General features: G+C 41.7%; 1 protein-coding gene across 1 annotated transcript; it reads right to left on the reverse strand.

The window, feature by feature from the left end:
• LOC118702950 (cytochrome P450 2U1) lies at positions 1 to 27,173 on the reverse strand. Its single transcript, XM_036409532.1, has 5 exons — positions 26,597 to 27,173; positions 10,780 to 11,415; positions 8,625 to 8,786; positions 3,049 to 3,216; positions 1 to 2,276 (listed from the first exon to the last, which is right to left on the reverse strand). The coding sequence occupies exons 1-5, from the start codon at positions 27,090 to 27,092 to the stop codon at positions 2,098 to 2,100; spliced, it is 1,641 nt and encodes a 546-aa protein (XP_036265425.1). The 5' UTR covers positions 27,093 to 27,173; the 3' UTR covers positions 1 to 2,097.
• Positions 27,174 to 27,886: the final 713 nt, after the last annotated feature.

A 27,886-nucleotide genomic window follows, 5' to 3' on the forward strand; every position in this document is an offset into this window, starting at 1 on the left:
AGTTAAACTAAAATGTTTAATAAAAGCATAAAAACTATGCTAAAGATGAAGACTAAAAATTAGATATTAGGCAAATTTATAAAACAAAGTGCTACAGTTTTTACATTTCAACAAATCATAAAGTATAAAATGTCAACATGAGCAAGGAAAGCATTAATAGCCTTTTTGGTGACTAGCCATATAAAGCTGTTTTAAAGTGCTACACTGAGATATTATATTTAAGAGTTTAATAAACATCTGATTTCAACATAGTCACACATAAAACAGTTTTTTCCTCAAGTAAGCTATGAACTGTTTTGTTAGGAAAGTTGAAATTAAGCTTGTATAAAATTAAGGAGTAAGAAATTTGTTAATCCCAAATTACCTGTGCAATTCAAAAGCCTATGAAATTCCAGATCAGTAACAAACTGTCCTGTTCAAGGTGCACTTTAATCCACACATGTATCTTATCTAAAATCCATATCACAGCCTCTCCATTTACGTACAGTTTGTTCCAGGGCATTTAGTTTATTAGTTGTGTTTTCTTTATTAACAAAAATCCTCAAGGCACCTAAAGATTAGCCTATGTTTCATTTGTCCATATTGAAAGTGCAGAGAGTAGGTAGACTGCTAGGGATCAAGTGGTGGCAGTACAGAGAAGTGGTTTAGAGAGAACTCTCCAGGCACAAAGACTGGTAAATTTGAAACGAGTCTTTTCACTAGGTACCTAAACATCTAAGTTTTAGCTTTATCAGCTACAAAATGGCATCTTCCTAATAATCTGTAAGGATTATGTATGCCTACAAGTAAAGCACTAAATATGGTACCAGCAGAAGGAAAGGCTAAAAAATCTAGTTGTTTATATTATTATCATGATTACTTCTACATAAGGAAGGAGACTGTGGATGAATAAAGGAAAAGGCTCATCATTCTTTGGACTGTGTTCTCATTGGGAGCAATACTGGCATACTGGGCAGGACAGTTCTTGTACAGAATTGCTCAGACATTTGGCATCGGATCCTAAGGCATCAAAGGCCAATAACACTCCCATCATTGTGATAATAAAAAATACACCCATATATTTCCAAACACCCTCCCTCCCCACAAAAGAGATCGTTACCTTTATTGAGAACTGCTCTTCTAGAGGGGCCTTCTTTATTAAGAAACAATTATTTTAATACAAATAATAATTTCTTGGTTGTATTTAAGGATGCAATACATTAAGCCTGGTGGCAGGGAGAATAGGGAAGAATTCACTACAATCTGAATCCTAGTATCAAAATTCCCAAGCTCACTATTTAGGGCTCAAGCCAAAAGGTAGAGCTGTATCTTTGCAAGTAAACTCAGCAGAAAGGAATTCTGCCATGAAGCCACGTCTTCAGCTAGTCTGACTGTCATGTAGTTGAAATATAAGATAGACATATAAATTCATGACCTTTCCTCAACATCACTGGACCAGGGTCCACTTCCTCCCATGTCTACAAAAAGTAAAAACTAAAATTACAGAAAGATTAACAAGAACAACCCTCACCCCCCCTCACCCCCCCACCCCCAAACTGGCACAGGATTTGTGGCAAGGAAAGCTCTAACTCAGTCTAAACTCACATCCTTTTCTGACAAAGTATTTACGTCTGAGCTCCACTTTCATGTTGCCACAGGTCTGAAATAGGTCGGTCTTCCTTCCATTCCTAAATGTGTTCTTCAGAACTTAACAGTGTTTTGATGATGTTAGGAAAGGTATAGGGCATTTGACTGTCTTAATGCTGAGAGAGAGAAGGCAAGTTTTGTTACCACATGAAATGACTAAGGCACTGAGATGAGAAGAAATGCTCATTGGTAGAAGCCACTGGGAATAAAATCCAGATCTCCTGCTTCCCAATCCAGTCCTCTAACCCCATTCCCTAAACCACAGAGAGACGTTACTAAAATGGCTGAAGTATCCTGCTGAGGAGCCCGGAGATGAAATCTCCCATACGTTCTACCCTCTTTTTAGTCTCCAACCTGAGCCTAACCTGGATCCGCTAAGTTGCTGGATCCACTGTCAAGTGCAGAAAGAAGAATGTGTTTAGAAAGACATGTATTTACATCCTGTTCACCATCTCCTTTCAGAGATGTTCTTTATCTCTTTGAAATGATTATTTTAAATGGATTCGGGGCTAAAGTTAGACCATATTTTCCAGTCAGATTGGGCTTCTCAGAATCCTTAGGTAAAGCGAATGTGAAACCCTGCATCAGGCTCACAAACGTCAGGAATAGTTCCATCTTTGCCAGCTGCTCTCCCATACACACCCGCTTCCCTAAAATAAGAGCAGGAAAAAAAAAAAAAAGCATTATAATATCATCTCTTTTCCTGTCTCTAAAAGGACACATTTATATGAAATATCTAAATTGTTCTAAATACAGATATAGAGTTTTAAAATAAAATTGCCATATATGCCACATGACTTCCCACAGTAATGCTGATTAAAAATTTTAAATAAAATTGCCACATATGCCACATGACTTCCCACAGTAAGGCTGATTAGAATTTTTACATACGAAGCTCACATTTTAACTCCTACTCATAAAAATCTATTTTCATTCTAGACAGCAACTAGAGACAGATCTGATTCTTATCTCCTCCTAGTTATATACCTACTTATTTCTTTCCTGTGCTCTTACCTGGATGATTAGGGAAAAAATAAATCAGATTAAGACTCTCCAGAGTATTCCTTCTCTAGGAACCTAAAGGAGCAGCTGTTGAGAATAGAGAACTCCTCTCACCCACCAGCCATCAGACAGTCAAAAGCTGCTCTGAACTTCAGCAGTTCCTTGGCACACAATCAATCACTAGAACAGTTCAGAGATAACAATTCCTAGGCATATTTAAAGATTTAAAACCAAATTGCTTTCCCTTAGTTTTTAAAATCTGAAATGAACATAGTGGAGATCTATTATCTAAATGATTTATCTCTTATATTAGCTTGCCCGGAAAGAAACATTTTTAAAACAGTATTATGAAATAATAAAATATTCTTTTGGTTCTCATTCATTTTTAATTATGCCATTAAGAAAATAAAGGTAACTGACCTATCCCAAAAGGAATAAACGTTTCTCTTTTAATAAGTTGTCCTTGCTCATCCAGAAATCGAGTAGGGTTGAAATCATTAGGTTTCTCCCAAATGGCTGGGTCTCTGTGCACTGCCCACAAGTTGGGCAGTATCACTGTGCCTTTAGGAATAGTATAACCTTGGAGCACTAAAACAAACAAACAAAAACAGGGTCATTCAGCATACTTTTTACTAATAGTTCTTTAAACATTGAGATCTAAAAAATACCTAGTGACATACCAAGCTCTTAATTTGCTGAGACTAAATTTGAGGTACTTGCAGGCAGGGGCAAGACCTTACCACTTGGCATCCCTTTCTCCATACTACCCCAGGATCCAGCTTGAGAGTTGTTTCAACGGATGCTGAATTAATGCATTAGATCAAACCATAACAACATTATAATGAAAAGAAAACACATAGAAATCACAGGGCATACCAATTAAACTTTCCCAAAGAATAGAAATTTCTAATCCTATATAATAAAAGGCTAATATGCAAATTGTCCCCTCCACCAGGAGTCTGACCTGGAGATCAGTGAGGGGGCAGAGCTGGCCCACTGACTGCCCTTAGCCTTTCCCCCCAAGCCATCCCCCCTCTAATTGCCTGCCCACCCCAATTGGGGGAGGGGTTGGCCTGCCAACCACCAGCGGCCCCTCCCCTTGCTGGGGCAGGCCAGATGGACTCCACCCATGCACGAATTCATGCACCAGACCTCTAGTACTTGTATAAAACTTTATATTTTACAGTCTTTTATGTCCACACAATAATGAGAAAGGTAACAATAAGGTAAAGGGATGTACAGGGAAGTCAGCATTGCCTCTTAATTGGCAGAAAAATTCATATGCACTTTAAGAGATGCCCCAAAGATACCGCACACACAGTAAATTTAATTTGTACCAAAGAAATTGTTAAATGCTCTAATGCCATTTATAAGTGATTGCCTCCTACAACAGTCTCATAATTAATTTAAGCTGCTACATCATGAGCTGTCTCCTGGGAAGTAAATTCCTTGTTACAAGTGAATTTGAGTGCCTATACAGGTTGGGCAAAAGCAGATTTACAGTTGAAGTTCGTGAAACACAGTTTATTCTTGTATTATTGTTTATTAATTGTATTATTTTTCATATGAGCAACTGTAAACCTACTTTTTCCCCACCCTGTATGTCAAGGGCATAACCAAAAGGACACATTTCACTGTGAGAGGTTGAAACAGGTACCCTTAAAATCAAAAGGGCTCTTCCAACTCTTTAATATTTATTCTTTAGTCGCAGAATTGTAACAACTGATGTGGGATAATTCCAAATTAACATCTTGCTGGCCAGCTATTTGGAGCCAGAACTTGCTCTTGTGGCCAGCTACTTTTAGTAGTTTTGGCAACCCATGGCTCTCTCTTTTTGTTCCACAAACCAGTGTTTTGTTCTTCAATAATAGTTCAGCTAAAAACATGCTATTGTAGTACTTATCTTGGTAAATATGATGCCAAGAACCAAGAAAAGGCCATAAGACAGATAATCTGTTGTACTTTTTGCCTTCACCCATATATATCTTGAAGTTGCAAATATAGCCACTCTTACTTTCACAAAGCATCCTTACTAAAATTCCACATTTTATTACTTTTGCTGGATAATACATCTTGAATCTGATGCATCCTCTCCATGGAATTGTTGCTTCATTGAGTGATAACTGCTGTTTTGGTACATATAAAGATTTAAGTTTCGAGATAAAGTGATGTGTAAAGACGGTCTATGTTACATGTTATTTGTAAATTATCATTCAGATGAGAGAATGTTAAGTGTTTACTCAAACCTCTTGCTATAAACATAGTTTTTTGGAACTATGAGTGATTGAATAGTAATCTTTTCATTCTGGCTTTTTCGTTAGTCCCATCAATATAATTAAACCAAGGAGAATCAAGATAGCGGCATAGATAAACACCTATACTTGCTACTTCTTACCACCACATCAAAATTACAACTAAATGCAGAACAACTACCACCCAGAACCGCGGGAAAGCTAGCTAAGTGGAAGTTCCACAACTAGAGAGGTGAAGAAGGTGCATTGAGACTGTGCAGAGGCACAGAAAATGCTGGCACCCGGTGTGCTGCTTTTCGAATTGGGAAGGAGATACAAGCTCTTGCCTGCTCTGAATTCCAGTTCTGTGTGACTCTGGGAGACCCAGATTCATTCGGGGAGAAACTGGACTGTCTGGCATTGTGACAGGAATGCAAGGGCCACTTTCTCTCAGAGGTGCTCACAGCAATCATTGTTCTTGCACGGGGACACGGGAGGTAGAGACCCGGGGACCTCTCCAGTGCAGGGCTGACTGGAAGCCATTGCTGTTTGCTCCACCCTGGTGATTCCCAGAGACCGCACCCCACCCAATTTACAACCCCACCCAAGCTGTGCACAGCAGCTTTTGCACATGAATTGCATGTCCTTTCTCTGCCTAAAACCTGTCAAACTGTAGCTGAGTCAGAGAGCCCCAGAGCTTCTAAAAGAAGGCCCAAGACCCAGCAGCAGCAGCCTGCCTTGCTTCAGAGTTGGGCCTCATCTGGGCACTTCCAAACCCCATATAAAGAGGAGGAATTTGCAGATCTCTCTGTAGCTCCTGCTAGGTGACCCTAGACAGTGGCTGACCTTGCACCTCCTTGGAGATCCGAGAGCCAGTGTACCCAGGTCAGAATGAGACCATACTGGATTACAACTCTTTACATCTATAAGAGACACACTCAAGGGGCAGACTCAGCACCAAAGCCCCAAATGAAGCAAGTCCTGCCCCATAAGGGTGTCTCCTACACAACAGATCTTCTAGTGTAGAAACAGCTGGTCATCACAGCCAGTTGGCCTGGAGGTCAATTCCTCCCAGTGATACTAACAGCAATTAAAAGTTAACTACAACAAGACTGTGCACACAGCCCACAAAGGGGTGCACCAAGAGCATCCACCTCAGGTGACGGGAGGCTGAGCCACTAGGCCTAAAGGACACCTACCACACAAGGCCACTCTATCAACTCAAGGAGACTTAGCAGCTACCCAGTACATAGAAACAAACACGGGGAAGCAGCCAAAATGTGGAGACAAAGAAACATGTCACAAATGAAAGAAATGGATGAAAGCAAAATACTGGATATAGAGTTCAAAACCATGGTAATAAGGTTACTTAAGAATCTTCTAGATGCCCAAACTGGTTTGGCTAGAGTGCTGACCTGTGGACTGAAAGGTCCCAGGTTTGATTCCAGTCAAGGGCATGTACCTTGGTTTTAGGCACATCCCTAGTAGAGGGTGTGCAGGAGGCAGCTGATCAATGTTTCTATCTCATCGATGTTTCTAACTCTCCCTCTCCCTTCCTCTCTGTAAAAAAATAAAATATATATATATTTTTTTTTTAAAAGAATCTTCTAGAAACCTCTGAGAAATTTAGTGAGACCCTCAAGGATATGAAAAAGGACCAATCAGAAATTAAGCATACACTGACTGAAATAAAGAATAATATACAGAGATTCAACAACAGACTAGAGGATCCCAAGAATCAAGTCAAAGATTTAAAATGCAAAGAAGCAAAAAACACCCAACTGGAAAAGAAAAAAGAATCCAAAAATATGAAGATAGTGTAAGGAGCCTCTGGGAAAACTTCAACTGTACCAACATCCAAATTATGGGGGTGCCAGAAGAAGAGAGAAAGCAAGATACTTAAAATCTATTTGAAGAAATAATAACAAAAAACTTCCCCGACCTGGTAAAAGAACTAGACTTACAAGTCCAGGAAGCACAGAGAACCCCAAACAAGAGGAAATTCAAAGAGGGTCACACCAAGACACAGCATAATGACAAAGAGAAAATCTTAAAAGCAGCAAGAGAAAACAGTTAGTTACCCATATGACTGTCAGCTGATTTCTCAACAGAAACTATGCAGGCCAGAAGGGAGTGGCAAGAAATATCCAAAGTGATGAATAGCAAGAACCTACAAACAAGATTACTCAACCCAGCAAAGCTATCATTTAGTATTGAAGGTCAGATAGAGAGCTTCACAGATAAGAAAAAGCTAAAGGAGTTCATCCCCACCAAACCAGTACTGTGTGAAATGCTAAAGGGTATTCTCTAAGAGGAAGAAGAAGAAAAAAGTAAAGATAAAAAATTATGAACAACAAAGTGACAACAAATACATATCTATCAACAAGTAAACCTAAAAATCGAATGAATAAAAAACCTGATGAACAGAACAGACTAGTGAATGTAATACAATCAGGGCCATGAAAATGGAGCAGATTGACAGTTCTTGGGGGCAAGGAGTTATGGGGACTTCCGGAAGAGATTGGACAAAGAGCTTACACCTATGGATGAGGTCAGTGGGTGGGGGAAGAAGAGGGGAGGCCTGGAGTGGGGTCGGAACCGAGTGGAGGGGAGCTATGGGGGGGGGGGGGGTAAGGGTAGGAACATCTTTTTAAAATAAAGATTTAAAAATATATATAATTAAACCAAGAAACTTCTTTATATCCATATAAATAACTTTCATCTATGGTGAAGTTTTAGCAAAGGTTTTGTGGTATTTTTCCATGTGCTAATGTATAAATTGGTTTGAGAAGTAATGAGATTGAAAAAAATTCTTATAAAAAAATAAATTTGTTACTTCACTTATACTTTATTGGTCTTCAGGTTGAACAGTTATGCCTGAAATGTTTGTATAATCCTCAAGGTAATGTCTTTTTCTGCCCATTCTTCTTCAGAATCACTTTCACTGTTGGATACTTTCCATTTCTTTTGCAGTCTAATGTCAAACTCATTACTATCTTCTGACAAGGTACTATCTTCCAGCTGACTACCAAAGTCCCTCGGCCAATCAGACGCGGTGTCTGCATATAATTCACTCTAACATTCTTTTCTGCCATGACACGTCTTTTTAAAAAACTTATGCCATAATCAAAAATGGATAGAAAGAATAGATGTATTTCTTGTCACGACTGAGGAGTTGAGAAAAAGGCAGGTATAGCAAAGAGGAAAACTAGGGACGGCTGAAATAAGTGCCCAGCAGTGAAGTGGCTTGTATCTTGCAACTCTTATAATCTGAGCCTAATCAAACATAACTAAGAAAACAGTCTAGAGTGCTCTTTTAAAATTCTACATTGCTTTCAGACCTTAAAATTACTTAATGTGAGTGGAAACACCAGTTGACTCCTGACCAGTAAAAAAGGTGTTAAAGGCCTTAATTCCATATTTTGACTAGCTCTTCTGGCCCCTAAGAAGAGGATGGAGAGGTGGGTGCCTTTGTCAATACTAGAGTTTCTTCTGTCAAGGCGGCCACCGCAGATGTCAACTTAACTTGTTTGACCATTGTGAGCATCTGGGCTCTGAAGAGCAAGCCATTTACAAAACAAGCTGTGTGGAATGCCAGTACAACAAATAATGGACAACTATCTGCTGAAGCATCCCCTAGACACCTGATTATTTAGGATACAGTGAAAAACTGTTAGAAGGATCAAGGTGGGTGATGGACACCATACCCTCACCTCAACTTCCCTGGGCTGGGCTTCCCATCAAAGGTGGAAGTTCTAGACTTGCCTGTTTTCACCGAGGTCATATGTGGAATGGAAAGCGGCACTACCATCGTCAGCCTCTGCACCTCCATGATGGTGGCTTCTGTGAAGGGCATCTGGGCCTTGTCAGTGAAGGAAGGGACTCGGTCAGCACCAATGACCCTTTCAATTTCCTCGTGAACCTTTACTATACGAAGAGAGAATAAACCAGAAGATCAGTCACTAGTAAGTTGAGACTTCCCTCCTATGCCACTTACCATTACCTTGTTTGTACAACCAGCAGTGTGGCAGTATAGGCCTGATTCAGCCTGAGTGAAATGAAGCAAGCTAGCCCCTGTATTCAGGAGTACTCTGAATTATTCTGTCGTGTGAATAATGGATGGACTATCTAAGCTTTACTGGTATATGAGATAATATATGGTAGCCCAACAAGGCTCCCAGTGATTTTTATGCCTCTTAGTTTACACATTCAATTTTAATTGATTTTTAGAGAGAGAGAAACATTGATGTGAGAGCAAAACATCTATTGGATGCCTCTTGCACATCCCCTACCGAGGATGGAGCCCACAACCTGGGCTTGTACCCTGACCTGGAATCAAACCAGCAGCCTTTTGGTGCATGGGACAATGCCCAACTAACTGAGCCACACTGGCCAAAGCTTGGTTTACACATTGTTACGCAGTCCCTTCCCACATTACACTAAGTTGGTCTGAGTGACTAACAGAGTAAGGGAGGAGTTGCATGTCAGTTCTGAACTTAGCTTATAAAAGACACTGTGGCTCTTGTCTTGGCCATTCACTCTCTCTAGGGTCAAGTCAAGCAGCCCTACGGCAAGGTCCAAGTGGTAAGGTCTGCAACCAATAGTCAAGTGGGTGAGCCATCTTGGAAGTGGATCCCCCAGCCAGATTTGACTACTACATCATGAGAAATCTTAAGTCAGACCATCCAGTCTAAGCCACTCCTGGATTCCTGATTCTCAGAAACTTTGTGAGATATTATTTTAAGATGCTAAACTTTGGGATAATGTGTTACTCAGCAATAGATTAACCAATACAGATAAGCACAATCCCATCTGTAGTAGGAAAAAAAAAAAAAAAAAAAAAAAAGGCCCCTCAAAGATGTCCACAAGCTAATCCCCTGAAACCTGTGAACATTCTGCCTTACCTGGCAAAAGAGACTGCAGATGTGATTAAACTAAGGACCTTACAGTGGGGAGATTATCCTGGATTTTCTGAAAATGCCCAATCTAATTACTTGAGTTTTTAATTGGAGAACTTTTCCCAGTTGAATTTAGAGGCAGAGGAAATGGGACTACAGATGAGTGGTCAGAGAGAGGCAATATTTCTGGCTTTGAAGATGGAGAAAGAGGGCCATGAGCCAAGGAACCCAGAAATGGATTCTCCTCTAAAGCCTCCAAGAAGGAACGCAGCCCTGTCAACCTCTTGAGTTTAGCCCAGTGAGACATGTGTCAAACTTCTAATGTGCAGAACTAGAAGAGAGTTACTAAGTATATAGTTATCCGTTATAGGAACAACAGAAACGAATACACTATCTTCCTGGTTCATCCACTTTGCACTGCCACTGGCATCCACTGCCTATTGGGATTGATGCAGTGGCACTAGCTGTGTGAGTTTGTGAAAGTCACATAACTTCTCTGGACCTCTGTTTTCCATTTTAAAAACAAGATGAATGAGCCGAAACCGGTTTGGCTCAGTGGTAGAGCGTCGGTCTGCGGACTGAAAGGTCCCGGGTTCGATTCCGGTCAAGGGCATGTACCTTGGTTGCGGGCACATCCCCGGTAGAGGGTGTGCAAGAGGCAGCTGGTCGATGTTTCTCTCTCATTGACGTTTCTAGCTCTCTATCTCTCTCCCTCTCTGTAAAATATCAATAAAATATATATTTAAAAACAAGATGAATGAGTTTGGATGATCATTATGATTCCCACCAGCTCTAAATTGTTATTCCTCTTTCAAGTTCTTTCTTAGTCACAGTTTCTACACAGAATCAGACCTGTACAGATTTAAAGCAGGGGCAAGTAAGTATGACAAGGTCTAGAAACGTGTAGTTTCAATAGTACCTCTCCATTGCTTAGTGCCAGGAGCCACAGGATCACCAAAGTTGCTGATCCTAATTTATATAGCCCAACTTTGCCATGAATAAAGGAAACACCTATTAATTACCTTGTATGTCAGGGTACAGTGACATATACAGAAGGCACCAAAGCAAAGTGTTAGTCGTGGTATCAGTCCCAGCAATGAAGAGATCACTGATGATATAAAGTAAGTAATCTTCATTAAAACTACTATCGCTGTTGTTTTTCTTCTCTTCATCCACATGGAGAAGGTACATGTCTATGAAGTCCCTTGGGTTCTCAGCGTCCAGAGATTCTCGATGTTCTTTGATCATTCTTCTAAGGAAACCGAGAATATCATTTTCAATTTGCCTGAATTCCTTAAACGGTCCGAAGGGAAGATAATAAAGCCAGGAACATATGTTGACCAATTGGAGCTGGCTGTTCAGACAGATTTCTAACCCTCGTGACATAAAAGTAAGCATTTTCATAAACTCACTATTGTTGTAATCAAAGCGCTGGCCAAAACACATGAGGCAAATGATGTTAGAGACAGCATTGTGGACAATGGGGAAAGGATTGAAGGGGTCTCCTCCATGTTTTTGCATTTCCTCCTTCACATATCTGAACTCCTTAATAATCTTGGGCTCCAAGTTAAGCTTTCCTAAGCCAAAATGACGAAGAGTTGAATGAGAGAACTTCCTCTGTTGTTTCCAGACTGGACCATAACGTGCGAATACAACTCCTGCAAATGGACACATGAGGAAAGACGATGAGAGATGGCAATACTTGATAATACTCACCAGAATATACCAGGAATGTATTCTGTATTTCTCCAGTCACTTGTGCAAAGTTCATATACATATAAAGATTACCAGCCAAGACAAATGATTAGCAAAATGTAATTAAAAAGATAGTATATGTTTCTAATAACAAAAATCATATGCAGTTTGATTAGGAAAAAAAATTTGGTATACAGCTTATCATTATAGATTCTAACTCCTGGTAAAATGAAAAGCAGTGATTTTCAAATTTTAAAGTTAGTGTACATTTTAAGATCTTATTTTCATAAGAGTGAATCCAGGCTTTGAAAATATTTCACGCTGGATACAGCCTTTTCTAAACATTCTGAATGGAACAATTAGCATGGTAGCAGACTGCAGATGAGGGCAGGGATGGTATCTGATTGTGCTCACCATTAAAATCCCAGCTCTTGGCATAGTGCTGAGTACAAAGGAGGAGCTTGTTAAACATGAGCTGAATAAATCAATAGCACAGCTGAATTAGAACATTGGCCATTATAGTTTGAAGTCAAGTAACTGGCAGGTAATCTAAAATGTCTATTGTTGGCAACTTCCCTAATTTAAAAACATATGAATTCAAGGTCATTCACAACTATATCTTACTTGACTTCAGTTATGTTACACATCTTCTACCACCAGAGCCAACAGAATTGCTCTCAGATATTCCTTGTTTTTCGTCATCTTTTTAATCCTCCTACTTTCCATGGTGTGTTTTACTGTTTCAGCCAGTTCTCTTCCTTTCCCACTTTTAATCTACTGTATTTCTGCTGCCTTCAAAGGCACGCTTCATTTGCTTATCAGATAGTTCTGAATGCCTACTAGGTGCCAGGAACTGGGATGTAGAACAGTAAAAATAACTACTGCTACTTTATAATAAAGTATTAGAAACTTTATAGTTAATCTAATATCTAATGGAGAAGTTTCCCTCTCCCCCACCACCATCTTGTTCTTTTTGAAAATTGTTTTTCATTATGCTTGGCTCTTTACTCGTTTATAAAACTTATAATCTAGTCAAGTTCTATTTTTTTTTAAATGCCTTTGGGATTTTGATTGGATTTAATTTATAGATTAATTTGAACATTGACTTCTTTTTGATCACTGGACTTGCTTGCAGTCCAAGAATAAATACAACTTCAGTTATGTTGTCTTATGCTTTTTTCAAAACAATGTTAGACTTGGTTTTCTTAATTTAAAAAAAAAAAATTCTTTATTGTTGAAAGTATTATATTATGTCCCCTTTTTCCATTGACCCCCCTCAGTTCCCATCCCCCAGCCCCAGCCTTCAGCACGCTATTGTCTGTGTCCATGGGTTATACATATATGTATACAAGTTGATCTTGATTTTCTAATTTTTTAATTCATATTCATAAATGAAAATACCTGTAAATTTTATTTTTTTATAATGTACTTGTCTGGATATACTGGCCTCCTAAAATTAACCATCACTCTGCTACACCCACAAACCACGCCCATCAGCCATGCCCATCAGCCAGTCAGAGCAAGTATGCAAATAAACCCAACCAAGATGGCTACAGCCAGAGAAGGCAGGAGAGAGGCTTCGGTTTCCCAGGCAACAGAGGAAGCCAAGCTTTCTACCTGCCCTAGCCGGCCTAAGCCTCCACTCAAGGCTACAAAGTTTTAATTATAGAAGGTAAACAAATCCAAACAGAAATAGAGGCAGCCACGGAACTGGAAAGAGCAGGAGGCCAGGGTTGTCCCCGGCAATGGAAGAAGCAAAGCAAGAAGCAAAGCTTTCCGCACACCCTGGATGGCCTAGGCCTCCCCTCTAGGCTACAAAGTTTCAATTGTAGAAGGTAAATAAATTCCAGATATCAGCACCTCTGCTTGGGTTGCCAGAGGGGGTGGCTGGCCTGCAAATTACCACAGGCCCCTCGCTCAGGCCACCCCATACCCCAAGGGAAGCGTGTCCAGGACACGCTTCAGGACAAACCAGCTGGCCCCCACCCATGCACCAGGCCTCTATCCTATTTAATAAAAGAGTAATATGCAGATTGACCATCACTCCAACACACAATATGGTTGCCCCCATGTCAAAAATCCTGCCCCCATGTGGAAACAAGATGGCCACCACAAGATGGCCAGCAGGGGAGGGCAGTTGGGAGGGACCAGGCCTGTAAGGGAGGGAAGTTGGGGGCAAACAGGCTGGCAGGGGAGCAGTTAGACATCAATCAGATTAGCAGGGGAGTGATTAGGGGATGATCAGGCTGGCAGGCAGAAGTGGTTAGGGGCAATCAGGAAGGCAGGCAGGCGAGCAGTTGGGAGCCAGCAGTCCTGGGTTGTGAGAAGACTGCCTGTTTAGGCCCAATCCCACTGGGATTGGGTTTAAATGGGCAGTTGGAGAGAGTGCAGGCTGGGCTGAGGGACACCACACACCCCCCGCCCCCCATGCACAAATTTAGTGCACTGACTGGGCCTCTAGTTCTTAATAATTAAGTCTGACAAGGTATACATCAGCTTTCTTTTTTCAGATATTTTCTTAGTATATTGTGTCCTTTCTTTTACTTTGAATTTGAATGAACTCTTATGTTTGGGGTATGTTTCTTTTTTTGGGAGAGGATATAACTCTTTTAAACAACATTTATTTGGATGAGAAAAAAAATACATTCTGGCCATCAGTTAGCCTATAAACTTAGTCCATTTACATACATTTAAATACTATTTCTGACATTATTTTGCACTTTCTACTTGTCCTACTATGTCTATCCTCCCCCCGCCCACCCTTCCTTTCTTGCCTTTTGAGTTGAGAGGACACAGGGTGAGTGATCACCCTCCAGTTTTTAAAAAGCTTATTAATGTCTAGTTTAATGGTCAGCAAACTACGAACCAAAGGCCAGATCCAGCCTGCTACTTCTTTTTGTATTGCAAGAGAGCTAAGACTAGCTTTTACATTTTTACATGGTAGAAAAAAAGTGCAAATAATATTTTGTGTTAATGACCATCGATATGTCCACTTTGGTAAGTATCTATTTAGGTCTTCTGTGGAAATCATATGAAACTGAAATTTTAGGGTTTATTACTAAAGTTTAAGTAGAACACAGTCAGTTATTGAGTCACTGTAATTATTTACACAGTCCGTAGCTGCTTTTGCACTAAGTTGCAGAACAGTCACAGCAGAGATTGGTGGTGGGGGAGGAGATTTTTCTCTGCCAGGGTCCAGGCCAAGAAAGGCAGTTTTCCTTGTTTTGCTCCTGGCCAGGTTTGTTGAGTGTGCTTTGCCTAATACACTCCGAGTTAAGCTCTATAAGAGTTTTCTCTATGTAGGGGTGTCGAACTCAATCAGAGAAGGGGCCAAAATCTAAAATCCAGCCTAAATCGCGGGCCGAATGGTTTACTGAACAGTCATAAACTGTCATTGTGATGGAAACGCAGCGGAGTGCAGTGATGACAGCGCGGTGCAGGCCACATTGCAAGGCCTGGCGGGACGGATTTGGCCCGCGGGCCTTGTGTTTGACACATGTGATTAGAGGTAACTTTTCATCCAGTGAGGTACAAGGCCATCTCTCTCTGCCCTTGCTTCTCCAACACTCCATTCCTGATGGACCAGGAGCTCAGTAAAACCCAGTGTTCTCCAGAACATGTGTTTTCTATTTTCTGCAGGGGTGGAGCGATGGTAAGGAACTGGCCTAACAATTATACATTATAGGCATTTCAAGCAATCGCTCTTTTTAGCTCAGTTTCACCCCTGTACCTCCAATTCCTGAGCCCAGTTCTACAGAGTAAACTGTCTCACAGTAATCTCCTCTGTAGATACATAAAAAGGTTGTCATCCTTCACTCTATGAACTCATTTACTAATCCTGTGTCCATTTTTTGTCTTCAGACAAAGCTTTTTATTTTGATGTAGTCCAGGGCACCTGTCAGGCAGCCAGGTTGCGATGGCAGGCCCAACTGTCTGGGGGTGAGGGGGTGGGTGATGTGTCACAATGGCAGGGCCAGGTGCGTTAAGTCAAGGTGACAGGAGAGGCAGGCCAGGCTGGGTCAATGTGGGAGGGCGGTTGTCCAGGGCACAGTTGTGGTGCAGGACTGTACATACATTGCATCACAGGTGGAGTGTAAGCTTCTGTTAAAAGTCCTCTGGTTTGGAATGTGATTGTCAAGACAAGGATGGAATGGAAATGTTTCAATTATTCCCCCAAACAAAACACTGCCTTTGTTTAAAAAAGTTCCATAAACTACTTCCTAGACAAACACAGCTTAGTCACTCTTCCTGTCTTTATCCAGGGCCAAGTCTTTTGCTGCAGTCAGCATTTGCTAAGTATTGTTGGGCCTCCTTTCCTTTCCTTGGAAAAATATGATCTCTCACGCCACTTCAGGATTTGATACTAATTCCAACTATCATCTCATCACGTAAGACATATGAGATTTCTGCTTTGTTCTTTTACTCAAGGAATTTTATTCTTCCTTTGTTAGGTCTTCAGTCTGTATCATCTACTCACCATCTTTTAAATTACATGCCTGCCTGTTTCAGAAATACTTTATCCAGCAAAATGCCCTTTTTCTATCAGTTTTCCCATATTTATTTAGAATCTCCTAAATAAATGAGGTCCTGCATGCTTGATACTAAGAGCACAAAGATTTAGAAGATACAGTCCCTGCTCTCAAGATGCCTATAGTCCTGTGAGGAACTGGGTAACCCAACAATCCTAATACACCGTTATATGTTGGATTGTATTGAAGTTGCATCTTGTACTGAATGTTGAACACTGTATCAGCTAGGAGAAGGCAGTGCTTCTCAGAAGAAAGTTCATCTGAGCTGATATTTCATTTGTTAATAAGGATGTGCATGAAGGAACCGCTTAGAAAAATAAATAACTTTAGCAGTGTCAAAAAAGTATTTCAGGAAGAGTTTTTGATGATAAGCTAACAGGAATGAGGTGCAAGACGGAAGTGACACCAAAGTGACAGTGCCCAAGAATGCCAGAGATGAGAGACATTGACAGAATTGATGGCCTCGGGCTTCCAAACTTTACAAAATACCCATGATGTGGAGCCAGAATGGCTTAGGGTCTTAGAAGTATTTGGAAGAGATCTGGCATATCCTATCATCTTCATTATTAGCCCTGAAAAACAATGCTGGTCATGAATCTATTGGTTGGGAATGACAAAACAAAACAACAACAAAAAATACCCTCAAGCTAGTTTAACAAAAAGATCAATTAGGATGTGGAACCAAAAAACAGGAAGGGCCGAGTGTCACCACCTCATGACACAAAATGTTCCAGAACTTTTTTTTACTGCACCCAGATTATTGCACTTCCTTCTGTCTGACTGACTTTTTTTCCTACTGCAGACCAGCTTTTACAAGAAAATTGGTTATCTTAAGATGTCTATTCCTCCATTTTCACCGCCAGAGAGAGAAAAGCCCTCGATTCTCCAGGTCCAACCTCAAAATTGCTGGGGAAGGATTTAAATGCTTCACATATGCCATAGTGATACCAATTTGGGACACCTTAAGTTCATTTTGCAGCTTGAGGTTTCCAAACTATGCCACAAGTATAAATTCTTACCCCAAAACCACTTGAGGATAGACCTCTAGTTATGAATTCTTGAGTTCTGTGCCCAGCCCAGAACTCAAGTAACCAGTCTTACAAAGAACTGAGATAATCTCATCAATCCACCTTTGATCAGAGGTCTATCCCTCAACTAGTCTTTGAGACCAGGGAAGAGAGTTCTTATAAAGATAAGTCATCACTTGGCCCAGCCACAGTTAATGTCTACAAAAGAATGGTGGGGACAGAGTTCCCCAGACAAAGGGGGTGCTCTTGTCAAAGAAATAGATTCTAGATAGTTGAAACAAAAATCCACCTCAAACCAAACAAAGGTCAGGCTAAACTGACTATAATGCATCCTTACAAAGGAATACTGTACAATACTTAAGAACTTTGAAGAAGAACATATTTTTTTAATTTCCCCATTTTATTGAATTTATTGGGGTGACACTGATTAACAAAACTATACAGACTTCAGGTGCACAATTCTATAACAGATCATCTGTACACTGTACTGTGTGTTCACCACCCAAGTTTAGTTTCCATCCATCACCATTTTCTAGTAACCCCTCTATATCTTCCTCCACCTCCCTGCAGCAAGCACCGTACTAACTGTCCATGTCCATGAGTACTTTCTCTCTCTCTCTCTCTCTCTCTCTCTCTCTCTCTCTCTCTCTCTCTCTCTCTCTCTCCCTCCCTCCCTCCCTCCCTCCCTCCCTCCCTCCCTCCCTCCCTCCCTCTCTCTCTTTCTCTTTTTTTTCATTTTTGCTCAATCCCTCCACCACCTTACTATCCAGCCCTCCTCCCAACAGGTATCAGCCTGCTCTCTGTCTATGAGTCCGTCACTACTTTGCTCATTAGTTCATTAGATTCCATATGTGAGTGAAATCATATGGTACTTATCTCTGACTGGCTTATTTCACTTAGCATAATGCTCTCAAGGTCCACCCATGCTGGCGTGAGGATAAGATTTTCTTATTTTTTACAGCTGAGAAGTATTCCATTGTGTAAATGTACCACAGCTTTTTTATCCATTTATCTACTATCCACTTATTATAGAAGTCCACAGGGTCATAGAAGTATTCCTCTTAGCAGGAATTCATGCTCTCTTACATAACTATTTTAAATAACTATTCTACTGCATTTACCATAGGAGTCAGTTATCTTGTTTTTCTCACTCATTTTCAAATTCCCCAGATGAACTTTCATTTCTGTCTTCAGTTCTGAACTTCATTTTGAGTCTTCTTCCCCTTCTAGGCAGCCAATACTGATAATGTATCTCATACTTTTAAACTTCTTCATAAATTTCTTTGCCTTTCATTTGTATGGCCTTGGCATTTGCCTAGACTCTTGCTCCAAGTCTCTAGCAATGCTTCACAATTAGAAATGATCTAATTTCTATCAACGGGGAAATAAATAACAAAAGCTAGAAGTAAAATTATACTTTAAATATATGATATGTAAGTTTGAAACATATATACCAAATAAAGTTATGTACTGTTTATGAATCTGAAGCAAATCTGGGTGGTGGATAAATGTGTTTATATTGCTCTCTGAATCTTCCATTTGAACTATTTTATAATAAAAATAGAGAGCAAAAACATTTCAGAAGAAATGGGCCACACTTAAGAGTAAACCACTTCTTTGGTAGCCTTGCTTCTGAGTTTGTAATTTTCTATTCCTGCTCAGGAAAAAAATCATATGAATTAATGAGTGTGATGGGTACAGCTGATGTACAATAGTACATTTAATAGCCTATCTAGCTTATTGTAGTGTTTATGGGCTTAAAAAGAGCACCAATCTAAGTATATTTTAAAAAACTCAAATATAATGAGTAACCTTCCCACATTCTAGATTGTTTTGGCAATGTGTTAGCTATTTCCAGCCTTTCTATGCATATCACAGTTTATTAAACATTCCCTGTCTGCTAGTCTTTAGCAGCAAAATTATTTTCAAATATCTTGTGATAAGTATTTAATAATGTTACTGGCCCCTAATTCACAATATCATTTCTTTCCCCTAAAATTATGCACATGTTGTATCTGAACAGTTTCACAGATTACAATTTTGCCATTGGAAACCTATAGCCAAAGTTGGCTTGGGCACGCCTCAAGTCTTGCTCAACTGAGCCGCTCAGCCTTTTAGCTTTAGTGGCCTTGCTTCTTCATGTTGGTCAAGCTGTCCATTTCTTGACCCGTGAAGTCTACTCAGAATTCATCTGTTCTTTCAATTCTTTGATAAGCATCTTGAAATAAACTCACATTCTCTCCTTTAATTCTACACTCTTGAAAAAGTTTCAACTGTAAAAATTTCCTATCCAGATGGTCTATTCTCTATTCCAAGTTAAGTCCACAAGCATTTCCTTTGTGACATATGGTTCTTCCTCTACTTTTTTATAGTCAATTTCCTTCACCAGCTACAGAAATTTTTCTCAATTCTTTCACATCCATCAGAATAAAAGGAGCACTGCCTAACACATCCTGTCTCTTGGAGCAGGGGTGGGGAACCTTTTTTCTGCCACGGGCCATTTGGATATTTATAGCATCATTCACAGGCCATATACAATTATCAACTTAAAAAATTAGCCTGCTACATTTGGTCAAACCTTTAACTCACCCCTGAAGCCCGGGCACGGTCAGACCAAATGATTCACGGGCCTTACACAGCCCTCTGACCGGATGTTCCCCACTCTGTCTTAGAGGAATGCATGCTTTAGTTGAGATGTTTCCCCAGGCTCACAGTGCTTCTTAAATAAAGAGGGATTTCATAATCATCTGTGGTCCAACTAATACTTAGAAACTGACTCATTATAAATTCTTGCCGAAACCCGGTTTGGCTCAGTGGATAGAGCATCGGTCTGCGGATTGAAGGGTCCCAGGTTCGATTCTGGTCAAGGGCATGTACATTGGTTGCGGGCACATCCCTGGTGGGGTGTGCAGGAGGCAGCTGGTCAATGTTTCTCTCTCATCGATGTTTCTAGCTTTCTATCCCTCTCCCTTCCTCTCTGTAAAAAAATCAATAAAATATATATTTTAAAAAAATAAAAATAAATTCTTGACCAAACTATATATCCATCAAAAAGGACCTCAGAGAAGAAAATCCAATTCCTACCTTTAAAAATCTAGACGAGCCGGGACCAGTTTGGCTCAATGGATAGAGCGTCAGCTTGGGGACTGAAGGGACCCGGGTTCGATTCCGGTCAAGGGCATGTACCTTGGTTGCGGGCGCATCCCCGGTAGGGGGTGTGCAAGAGGCAGCTGATCGATGACTCTCTCTCATCGATGTTTCTAACTCTCTATCTCTCTCCCTTCCTCTCTGTACAAAATCAATAAAATATATTTTAAAAAAAAAATCTAGACGAAAAGACAGACATGCAACACAAAAAATATGATGTGATAAGTCCATCAACAAATGCCTGTATGAATGCATTCATTAATTTCTTGATTACCTCCTCTGTGCCCATTAGTGGGGACACTGGTTACCAAGATGAACAAAATCTTTGCCCTCACAGAGCTCACATTCCAGTAGGAGACAGACTGGGTGATAAACACTTTCAAAGTGTTTATCAAATGAAATAAGCATGTGATAAAGTAAGTTGTGGTACTGGAAAGTGTCTAAAATCAGACTAAAGGCAACATTTGGCCTGAGAGATGACAAGGAGTCAGTCAAGTGAAAAGTTATTCTGGGCCCAAGACAAACCCAGTGGCCTAAGGCAGTCACAACCTTGGCAGGAACTGGCTTGGTGTGCCTGTTGAAATGTACAAATATAAAAGGAGAGTGGGAAGAGAGAAAATCAGAAAGGCAGGCAGGGGCCAGATTCGTCAGGCACAGCAGGTCAAGTATGGAGCTGGAGACAACTGGTTTCAGCTAGGAAGTGACATGGTTAAGTACATGATTTTTAAAAAGAAATCCCTTTGGCTGATGCAGAAGCAAGCGGGCTAGTTCTGAGGCTTCTGAGTATCAGAGAAGAAATGATGGCAGTTTGGAAGAGGATGTTAACAATGAAGATGGAAAGCCGTGGGTGGATGTAGACACATAAGTGCAGTAGGAACTGACAAGTGGTCAAGTGACTCGTAGGGGATGGGGTGGGGATTAGAATGAAACAGTGATACCTACCATCATAGAGAAAAGGGTAAAGCACCTCTACCTGGGAGTGGAGAGGTGTCTCGGGGACCACTTTCTCAAAGAGGTGACATTTAAGCAGGAATGGAAAAACAAAGTAAGTGTTGGTGAGAATGTGGAGAAATTGAACCTGTCATCGCTGATGGGAATGTAAAATGGTGCAACCACTATGGAAAGCCATTAGGGCACCTACTCAAAAAATTTAAACAGATTTAAACTCTGATCAGGCAATTCCACTTTTGGGAATATATCCAAAGAATTCATAGCAGGGACTTGAACAAATATCTATTTTTTCAACTGAGTAATTATTTATTGAGGGTCTGCTTAGTGTCTCATCAACAAAAAGAAGCATTGGAAACACAATTTCGGTCATCAAATGCCCATTTCATGAAAGATACTGTAGAAGGGTGGGGAAACAAAGACGGTCAGGAGAAATCACTAGGCCTATGGTCCTGGTCTGATGAAGGAGACTGGACGAGGGGGTTGGCCTCATGGTGGGCCCGGCTGTGCACGGAGAAGCCCCAAGCACTCTATTCACATTTGGTTACCTGGGAATGGGTGTGGTGTGCCCCAGGGCCGGTACAGAGTGAGGCTTCGAAACAAGAATGTCCACTGCGCCTCCGGAAGACCTGTGACTAGTTTGGCACAGCTATAAGACTAATCACCAGGATAGTGTGGATTTGAGCTGATAATAAAGACCTTTTGCAGTTTTGAGCAGAGGAGACATATTGATTGAGAGCATATATTTTGACATCACAAAATCAGGAAGTGGCTGATAATACAATTATAATTGTAATTTTGAGGGTGAGATACCATTATTCCTGGTTTACATAAAATTTTAAGAATCTTGCCCAAGTTCACGCAGCTAAAGAATGACAAAGGCAGGATCTGAACCCAGTTCTAAATCCAAACCCAGAGATTTTGAGCATTTTACTGTGGTCTCAGCATCCTAGGCAGTCCACCATCTGGTTATTTATTTATTTATTTATTTAAACAGGTTTGACATCTTGCACCAGCTCATTTCTATACTTTAAGCTATTTAAAAATGAAAAACTGTTAAACAATGGTGGTTTTTGCAGTGACATCGGTGAAAGAAGGCTTAAAAAGGGAGATTTTCAATAGATAATACATACAGTAAAACTCAAAGGACACAAGCAAAGAGGGAAGTTTCCCCCAGACTCTTATTCCCTTATACAAAGGCAAACACTATCAACCATTTATTGTGTACAATAAGGATTTTCTATAAATACATAAGCATTTTGTGTGTATGTGTGTGCTTGTGAGTTAAAGATGGCCACAAATTCTTATCTCCTGTCCACTCCTATGGACAGTGGACTCTCCCATCTACCTACATCGGGAAGAGCTTTTAACCTATAGACTGCAGAAGTGATGTTTAATATCTGCTTCCACCCACCTGAGACCCAGCTGCCATGCTGTGAGAACCCCAGCCTGTATGAAAAGACCACATGAAAAGAGCCAAGGTGCTTCACAACAGCCCCAGCCGAGCGCCCTGTGACACAGCGCCAACCGCCAGGCAGAGGAAAGCCCCAGATGGCATCCAAGCCACGTGGCACCAAAGCACAAGCTGAGCCCAACCAACCACAGCGGTTAGCACTTGTTTGAACGAAGTTTTAAGGCCATTGGCTACATAGTGGTACACTAAGTTATTAAAAAAAAAAAAAAAAAAAAAAAAAAAAGATTATCGGTTGTTCTTATTTTACTTATTTTCTTGGATATCTTCCAATAAGGCCATTACATGAATGGTACAAAATTTACTCAATGTCTTTCAATGAAATGTTGGTATTTGCCTATTTTCTACTTGTCTAAGTTCACGCAGCTAAAGAGTGACAAAGGCAGGATACAAAAAAACTCCTGGGTGTATTGTTCCATATATGTGAAAGTATATGTTTAGTTTAAAATTCGCCTCTTGTTTTCTAGAGCTACACTGTCTGCTAATAGCCATAAGATGCACTCACTTTCTCAATCTTACTATCTACCTTTAGCTAGTGAACAGCATAGAGAATATTTCTGTCATTACAGAAATATTTATTACACATAAAATTTTTATTATACATAAAAGTGCAGGGGTCAGGCGAAATTCCTGAAGAAGACTAAATGATATTTTAGGTTTATGGGCTATATAATCTCTAAGAGAAATACTCGGCAATTATAATGCAAAAGCAGTCACAGACAAATGGTTGGTAAATGATCATGATTGTATTCCAATAAACATTAAAATTGGAATTTTATTTAATTTTCATGTCACAAAATATTATTTTGATTGCATTGAAATTGCTTAGAGAATGTGCATTTTTAAGTTTAAAACCAGGAGGTCTCAGTTTAGTCCCCAGTAGGGGGTATGCAGGAGGAAGTGGATCAATGATTCTCTCTCATCATTGATGTTTCTACCTCTCTCCATCTCCCTTCCTCCCTGAAATCAATAAAAATAAATTTTAAAAAGATAAACAAAATTAGATTGCCCTCTTAAGAGCATTTTGAAATACCACTTCCTGGAATGTCATCAGTTATCGCAAATAAACTCCAATAAACTTTCAAATTTCTACAGGTTTGAACCTTACATTTAACACCAAGCATGTAAGCAGATTACATGAAATAAATCTGTGTGTGTATATGTGTGTGTGTGTGTGTGTGTGTGTGTATGTGTGTGTGTGTGTGTGTGTATATATATATATATATATAATTGGTTTCTCTGAAGGAAAAAATTAAACACTAGATTGCCCTCTTGAGAGTATTTTGAAATCTTGCTTCCTGGAAGTCAGCAGTTGGCTCAAAAAAACTCTAATAAACTTTCATAATAATTTTCTACAGGCTTGTAAATTTTCCACAAGCATGTAAACTGATTATTATATAAAATATATCTGTGTGTGTGTGTGTATACACACACACACACACACACACACACACTGAGTGGCCAGACACACACACACTGAGTGGCCAGATTATTATGATCTCTGAAAGCATAATAAATTGGCTACTCGGTGTGTGTGTGTGTTTGGGGGGGGGGGGGGGCGGGGGTGTATTTTAGAGGCCTGTTGCATGAATTCGTGCATGGGTAGGGTCCGGCCAGCCTGGCCAAAGGAAGGGGACATGGGCGGTTGGCCAGACTGTCTGCTGTCGAACTCCTGGTCAAGGGGACAATTTGCCTATTAGCCTTTTATTATATAGGTTATACAGTAATGGTGGCCAGATTATTATGTGTTCAAAGATCATAAAAATCTGGCCACGCAGTGTGTGTATGTGTGTGTGTGTGTGTGTGTGTGTGTGTGTGTGTGTGTAGTGAATTCATCTGTTTCTCTGGAGGAAAAAAATAAAAAATAAATTGCCCTCTATCAAGATTATATTATTCTGGACATATAAGTGCCTGTTTCCCCATTCCTTTAATAACTGCTAGAAAATGAAATCTCAACTATGAGTTTTATTTGCACAAACCAAGGTTAAATCATCATCTTTTAATTTTGTATGAACATTTATCATCTTTTTAACTTCATATTGGGTTATTGGGCTTTTATGCTTTGATTTATTGGAACTGTAGTAGATAGAGAGAAAAATTAACCTTGGCCAACATCTTTTACCAGTTTTGTAGGGGTTTTTCCTTAACAGATATTTGTACCATGTTCATAGCAGCATTTTTTCCACAGGAGCCAAAAGGAGGAAGCACGCAACTGTCAGAGGATGAACGGATAAACAAAATGTAATCCATACATACAATGGAATATTAGTCTCAAAAAGGAAGGCTGTTCTCACACATGCTACACCATGGACAGACCTTAAGACATTATACTAAGTGAAATATGTCAATCACTGAAAGACAAATACTGTATGATTACTAAATTCATAGAAGAGGGGGGGAAAAAAAAAGGAGGTTGCCAGGGACTGGAAAAAGAGAACTGAGGTTAATATTTGTTTAATGCTCACAAGACTTCAGTTTGGCAAGCCAAAGGGAGTTTTGGAGATGATCATTTTTACAACAATGTAAATAACCTAATGTCAGCAAACTGTAAGATTTAAAATTATTGAGTTGGCAAATTTTATGTGTATTTCATCACAATCTAAAAAAATGAAATGCAGGCAGCCATGAGATTGGGAGAGAATTCCAGGTAAAAGCAGTAGCCTGTGTAAGGCATGGAGAGGGTGAGGTATGAACTGTGACTTCAGTTTTTCAGTGAGATGTTTAGAATTTTATGATCATCACCAGAGTCCCAATACATGAAATTCATGCACTTGGCAGGGGAGGGGAGGTCCCTCAGCATGGCCTGCACCCTCTCACAGTCCAGGAGCCCTGGGGGGGGGGGGGGGGGGGGAGGGTCGGGGAGAGGGATGGAGGCAGCTCCTGCGTTGAGTGTCTTCCCCCTGGTGGTCAGTGCACATCATAGTGAAGGGTTGCTCTGCTGTTCAGTCAATTTGCATATTAGCCTTTTATTACAATACATAGGATTATATAGGATTACTACTATTCATTTAGAATCCTGATGCAAAACTCTGGCTTACTCAGATTCTAAAAAGCCTGAGTCTCTTTATGCCACATTCCAGAGACAGTAAGTAGCGGTTCACTTACTTAATAAATACTTATTGAGATTTTCTACGTGCCAGACACATAGGAATTACCCTGAACTTCTGGATGTCAGTCCAGTGAAGGCCCACATCCTGGCCCCAGGGTACAAAATTATGTAGCCTCAGTTTTGGTAAGTGCAGTGAAGGAAAAATATTTGAACAATGAAATTGTTCTAATAACGGAGCTTAATTTTTGGAGAAGCAGTGAAGGGGGAAAAAAGCCTCCCTGAGGCAGACATTTAATATGAGTGACTCAGAAAGGAGTGACTCAGAAAAACAAAACAAAACGTCTGGGACCTATGTTAGCCAATAGGACAAAGGAAGGGAAGGCTGATGAAGGGCAATAAATAAGCATGGAAATAAATAAATAAGTAGGTGGATGGGTGGAGTCAGAGGAAAAGTAAATGTGATATTTTACTGAAGCAATGTGTTTCGTTTCCTAACCCAGAAAAACTGCCCAAGTCAGACTCCAGCAGGCAGGAATCACGGCGGCTACAAACTCAGTGCATTAAGTTTGCCAATGAAGGCTCCTAACGTGTTTTTCTGGACTTTCTATTTTATGGGAAAATAACATATCTTAAACTCTTGCATGCAAAGCTCAGAAGGTGAAAAGGATCCAAGTTTCCTCCTGGGACAGGGCCTAAGGGGGTGAGGCTTGGTTCTGGGAAGGAGAAAACACCCCTGCGGAGAGGCAGCCACTTTGCTGTCACCCCTTCCCCTCCCATTACCCTTCCTCCTGATCTTGAAATATGAACGAGAAATATGAACGAGTAATCCATCAGCTACAGTTAATGGCATCTTAAAGGCTATGGAAAAGGGAGGCACCGCCGCGGGATGCGTGCGGCTGGAGGCGGCGCAGGTCCGCAGCCTCGCGGGTTCCCCAGCCCCCGGGGCCCCCGCGGCCCCCGGGCCCCGCTCACCCTTCTCCTTGGTCACTCGGGAGACCAGCGGCATGCGCGGGCGGTCGCTGAAGGCCTCGGCCTGCTGCACCAGCGCCTCGCGCACGCTGTGGAAGTCATTGAGCACCACCACCAGGAAGGGGCCCACGAAGAAGCTGTAGATGTTGCCGTAGACCTTGGCCAGGTTGGTCAGCAGCACCTGCGTGGCCGGCATGGATGGGTCCAGGTTTACCATCTGCGTCCCTAAATTCACCCAGGACCTCGAGCGGAGGAAGGGCGGCAACAGCACGAAGCCGAAGTTGCCCACCACCGGCCAGGGCGTGGGCCCGGGGGGGATGCCCGGCGGCCGGCAGCGCCGCACCCAGCTCCAGCCGAGCAGCGCGGTCAGGCCGAGCAGCAGCAGCGCGCCGCCCGTGGGGTCCAGGCGCAGCAGCCCCAGGGGCGCGGGCAGGAGGCTCAGGGGCCAGGGCAAGCCCTCGGGGGGCGGCGGCTGCGGCGGCGGCGCGGGGGCGGCCATGGCCGGTGCAGGGACGGCCTCGGGGTTCGCCCTGCGGCCCCAAGGAGAGCGCTCCCCTGGCCGCTGCGCGCTGGGGGCGCGGCCTTAACCCGGAGCGGGGAGGGCGGGGCGGCGGGGCGCGCCGGGATTGGCCGGCCCGGGCTCTCTCCCGCCTCCTAAAGGGGCCGCGCCCGCCCCGCTGCAGAGAGGTCTGCAGGACGAGGTGGGGTGCTCTGGCTGCAAGTCTAGGCTCAAATGGCCGTAGCACTCCCTCCTTTGGGTCCAGCTTGGCTGTGACAGGTCCTAAAAACAAAGATGCTAGCTGTGCGTTCTTGCGCTCTGGTTGGCTGCTGGGCTTCCTAAATCATTCGTTTGGATGCTGAGTGTATACATCTTGCGAGGCGGGGTGGCGGGGTGGGGCGGAGGGAAGACACACACACACAATAGGTTCCCGATGTGGCACAGCCTCCACCCCAGCAGCTCCACCCTGAGCTGCAAGGAGGAGTTTCCGCTGCCCCACGCCTGGTAGCCAAAGGGCTGGGCTGCTGCTCTTTATCTGGGATTTGCAGTCAAAAAGGCCCTTTCCTCTTCCCAGAGCCTGGAGGGTGACGATGACGTAATAAACGCAATGTGTGAAATGTGTAGGTGTAGATGGCCAAGCTGCGGGAAAGATGGGGAGGCGGGGGGGGGGGGGGGGGGGGGGATGTGATGGACTCAAGTTCTTAGAACTGGCCAGGGTCCCAGGGTCGGGGCAACCTCTGTATGCGGAGAGTGAACGCACAGAGTTCGTTTTAACCGCTGGCCTGGGTAAAGCA

The sequence above is a fragment of the Pipistrellus kuhlii genome, unplaced genomic scaffold (assembly GCF_014108245.1).
Source record: "Pipistrellus kuhlii isolate mPipKuh1 unplaced genomic scaffold, mPipKuh1.p scaffold_m20_p_1, whole genome shotgun sequence".
Taxonomy (NCBI): domain Eukaryota; kingdom Metazoa; phylum Chordata; class Mammalia; order Chiroptera; family Vespertilionidae; genus Pipistrellus; species Pipistrellus kuhlii.

Excerpts from the sequence above, each read along its gene's own strand:
- LOC118702950 (XM_036409532.1), bottom strand. The coding sequence starts at position 27,092 with ATGGCCGCCCCCGCGCCGCCGCCGCAGCCGCCGCCCCCCGAGGGCTTG. Across the intron at positions 8,787-10,779 it reads ACTGTACCCTGACATACAAG|TAAAGGTTCACGAGGAAATT; the intron begins GTAATTAATAGG and ends CTCTTCGTATAG. Across the intron at positions 2,277-3,048 it reads GTTTATTCCTTTTGGGATAG|GGAAGCGGGTGTGTATGGGA; the intron begins GTCAGTTACCTT and ends CTCTTATTTTAG.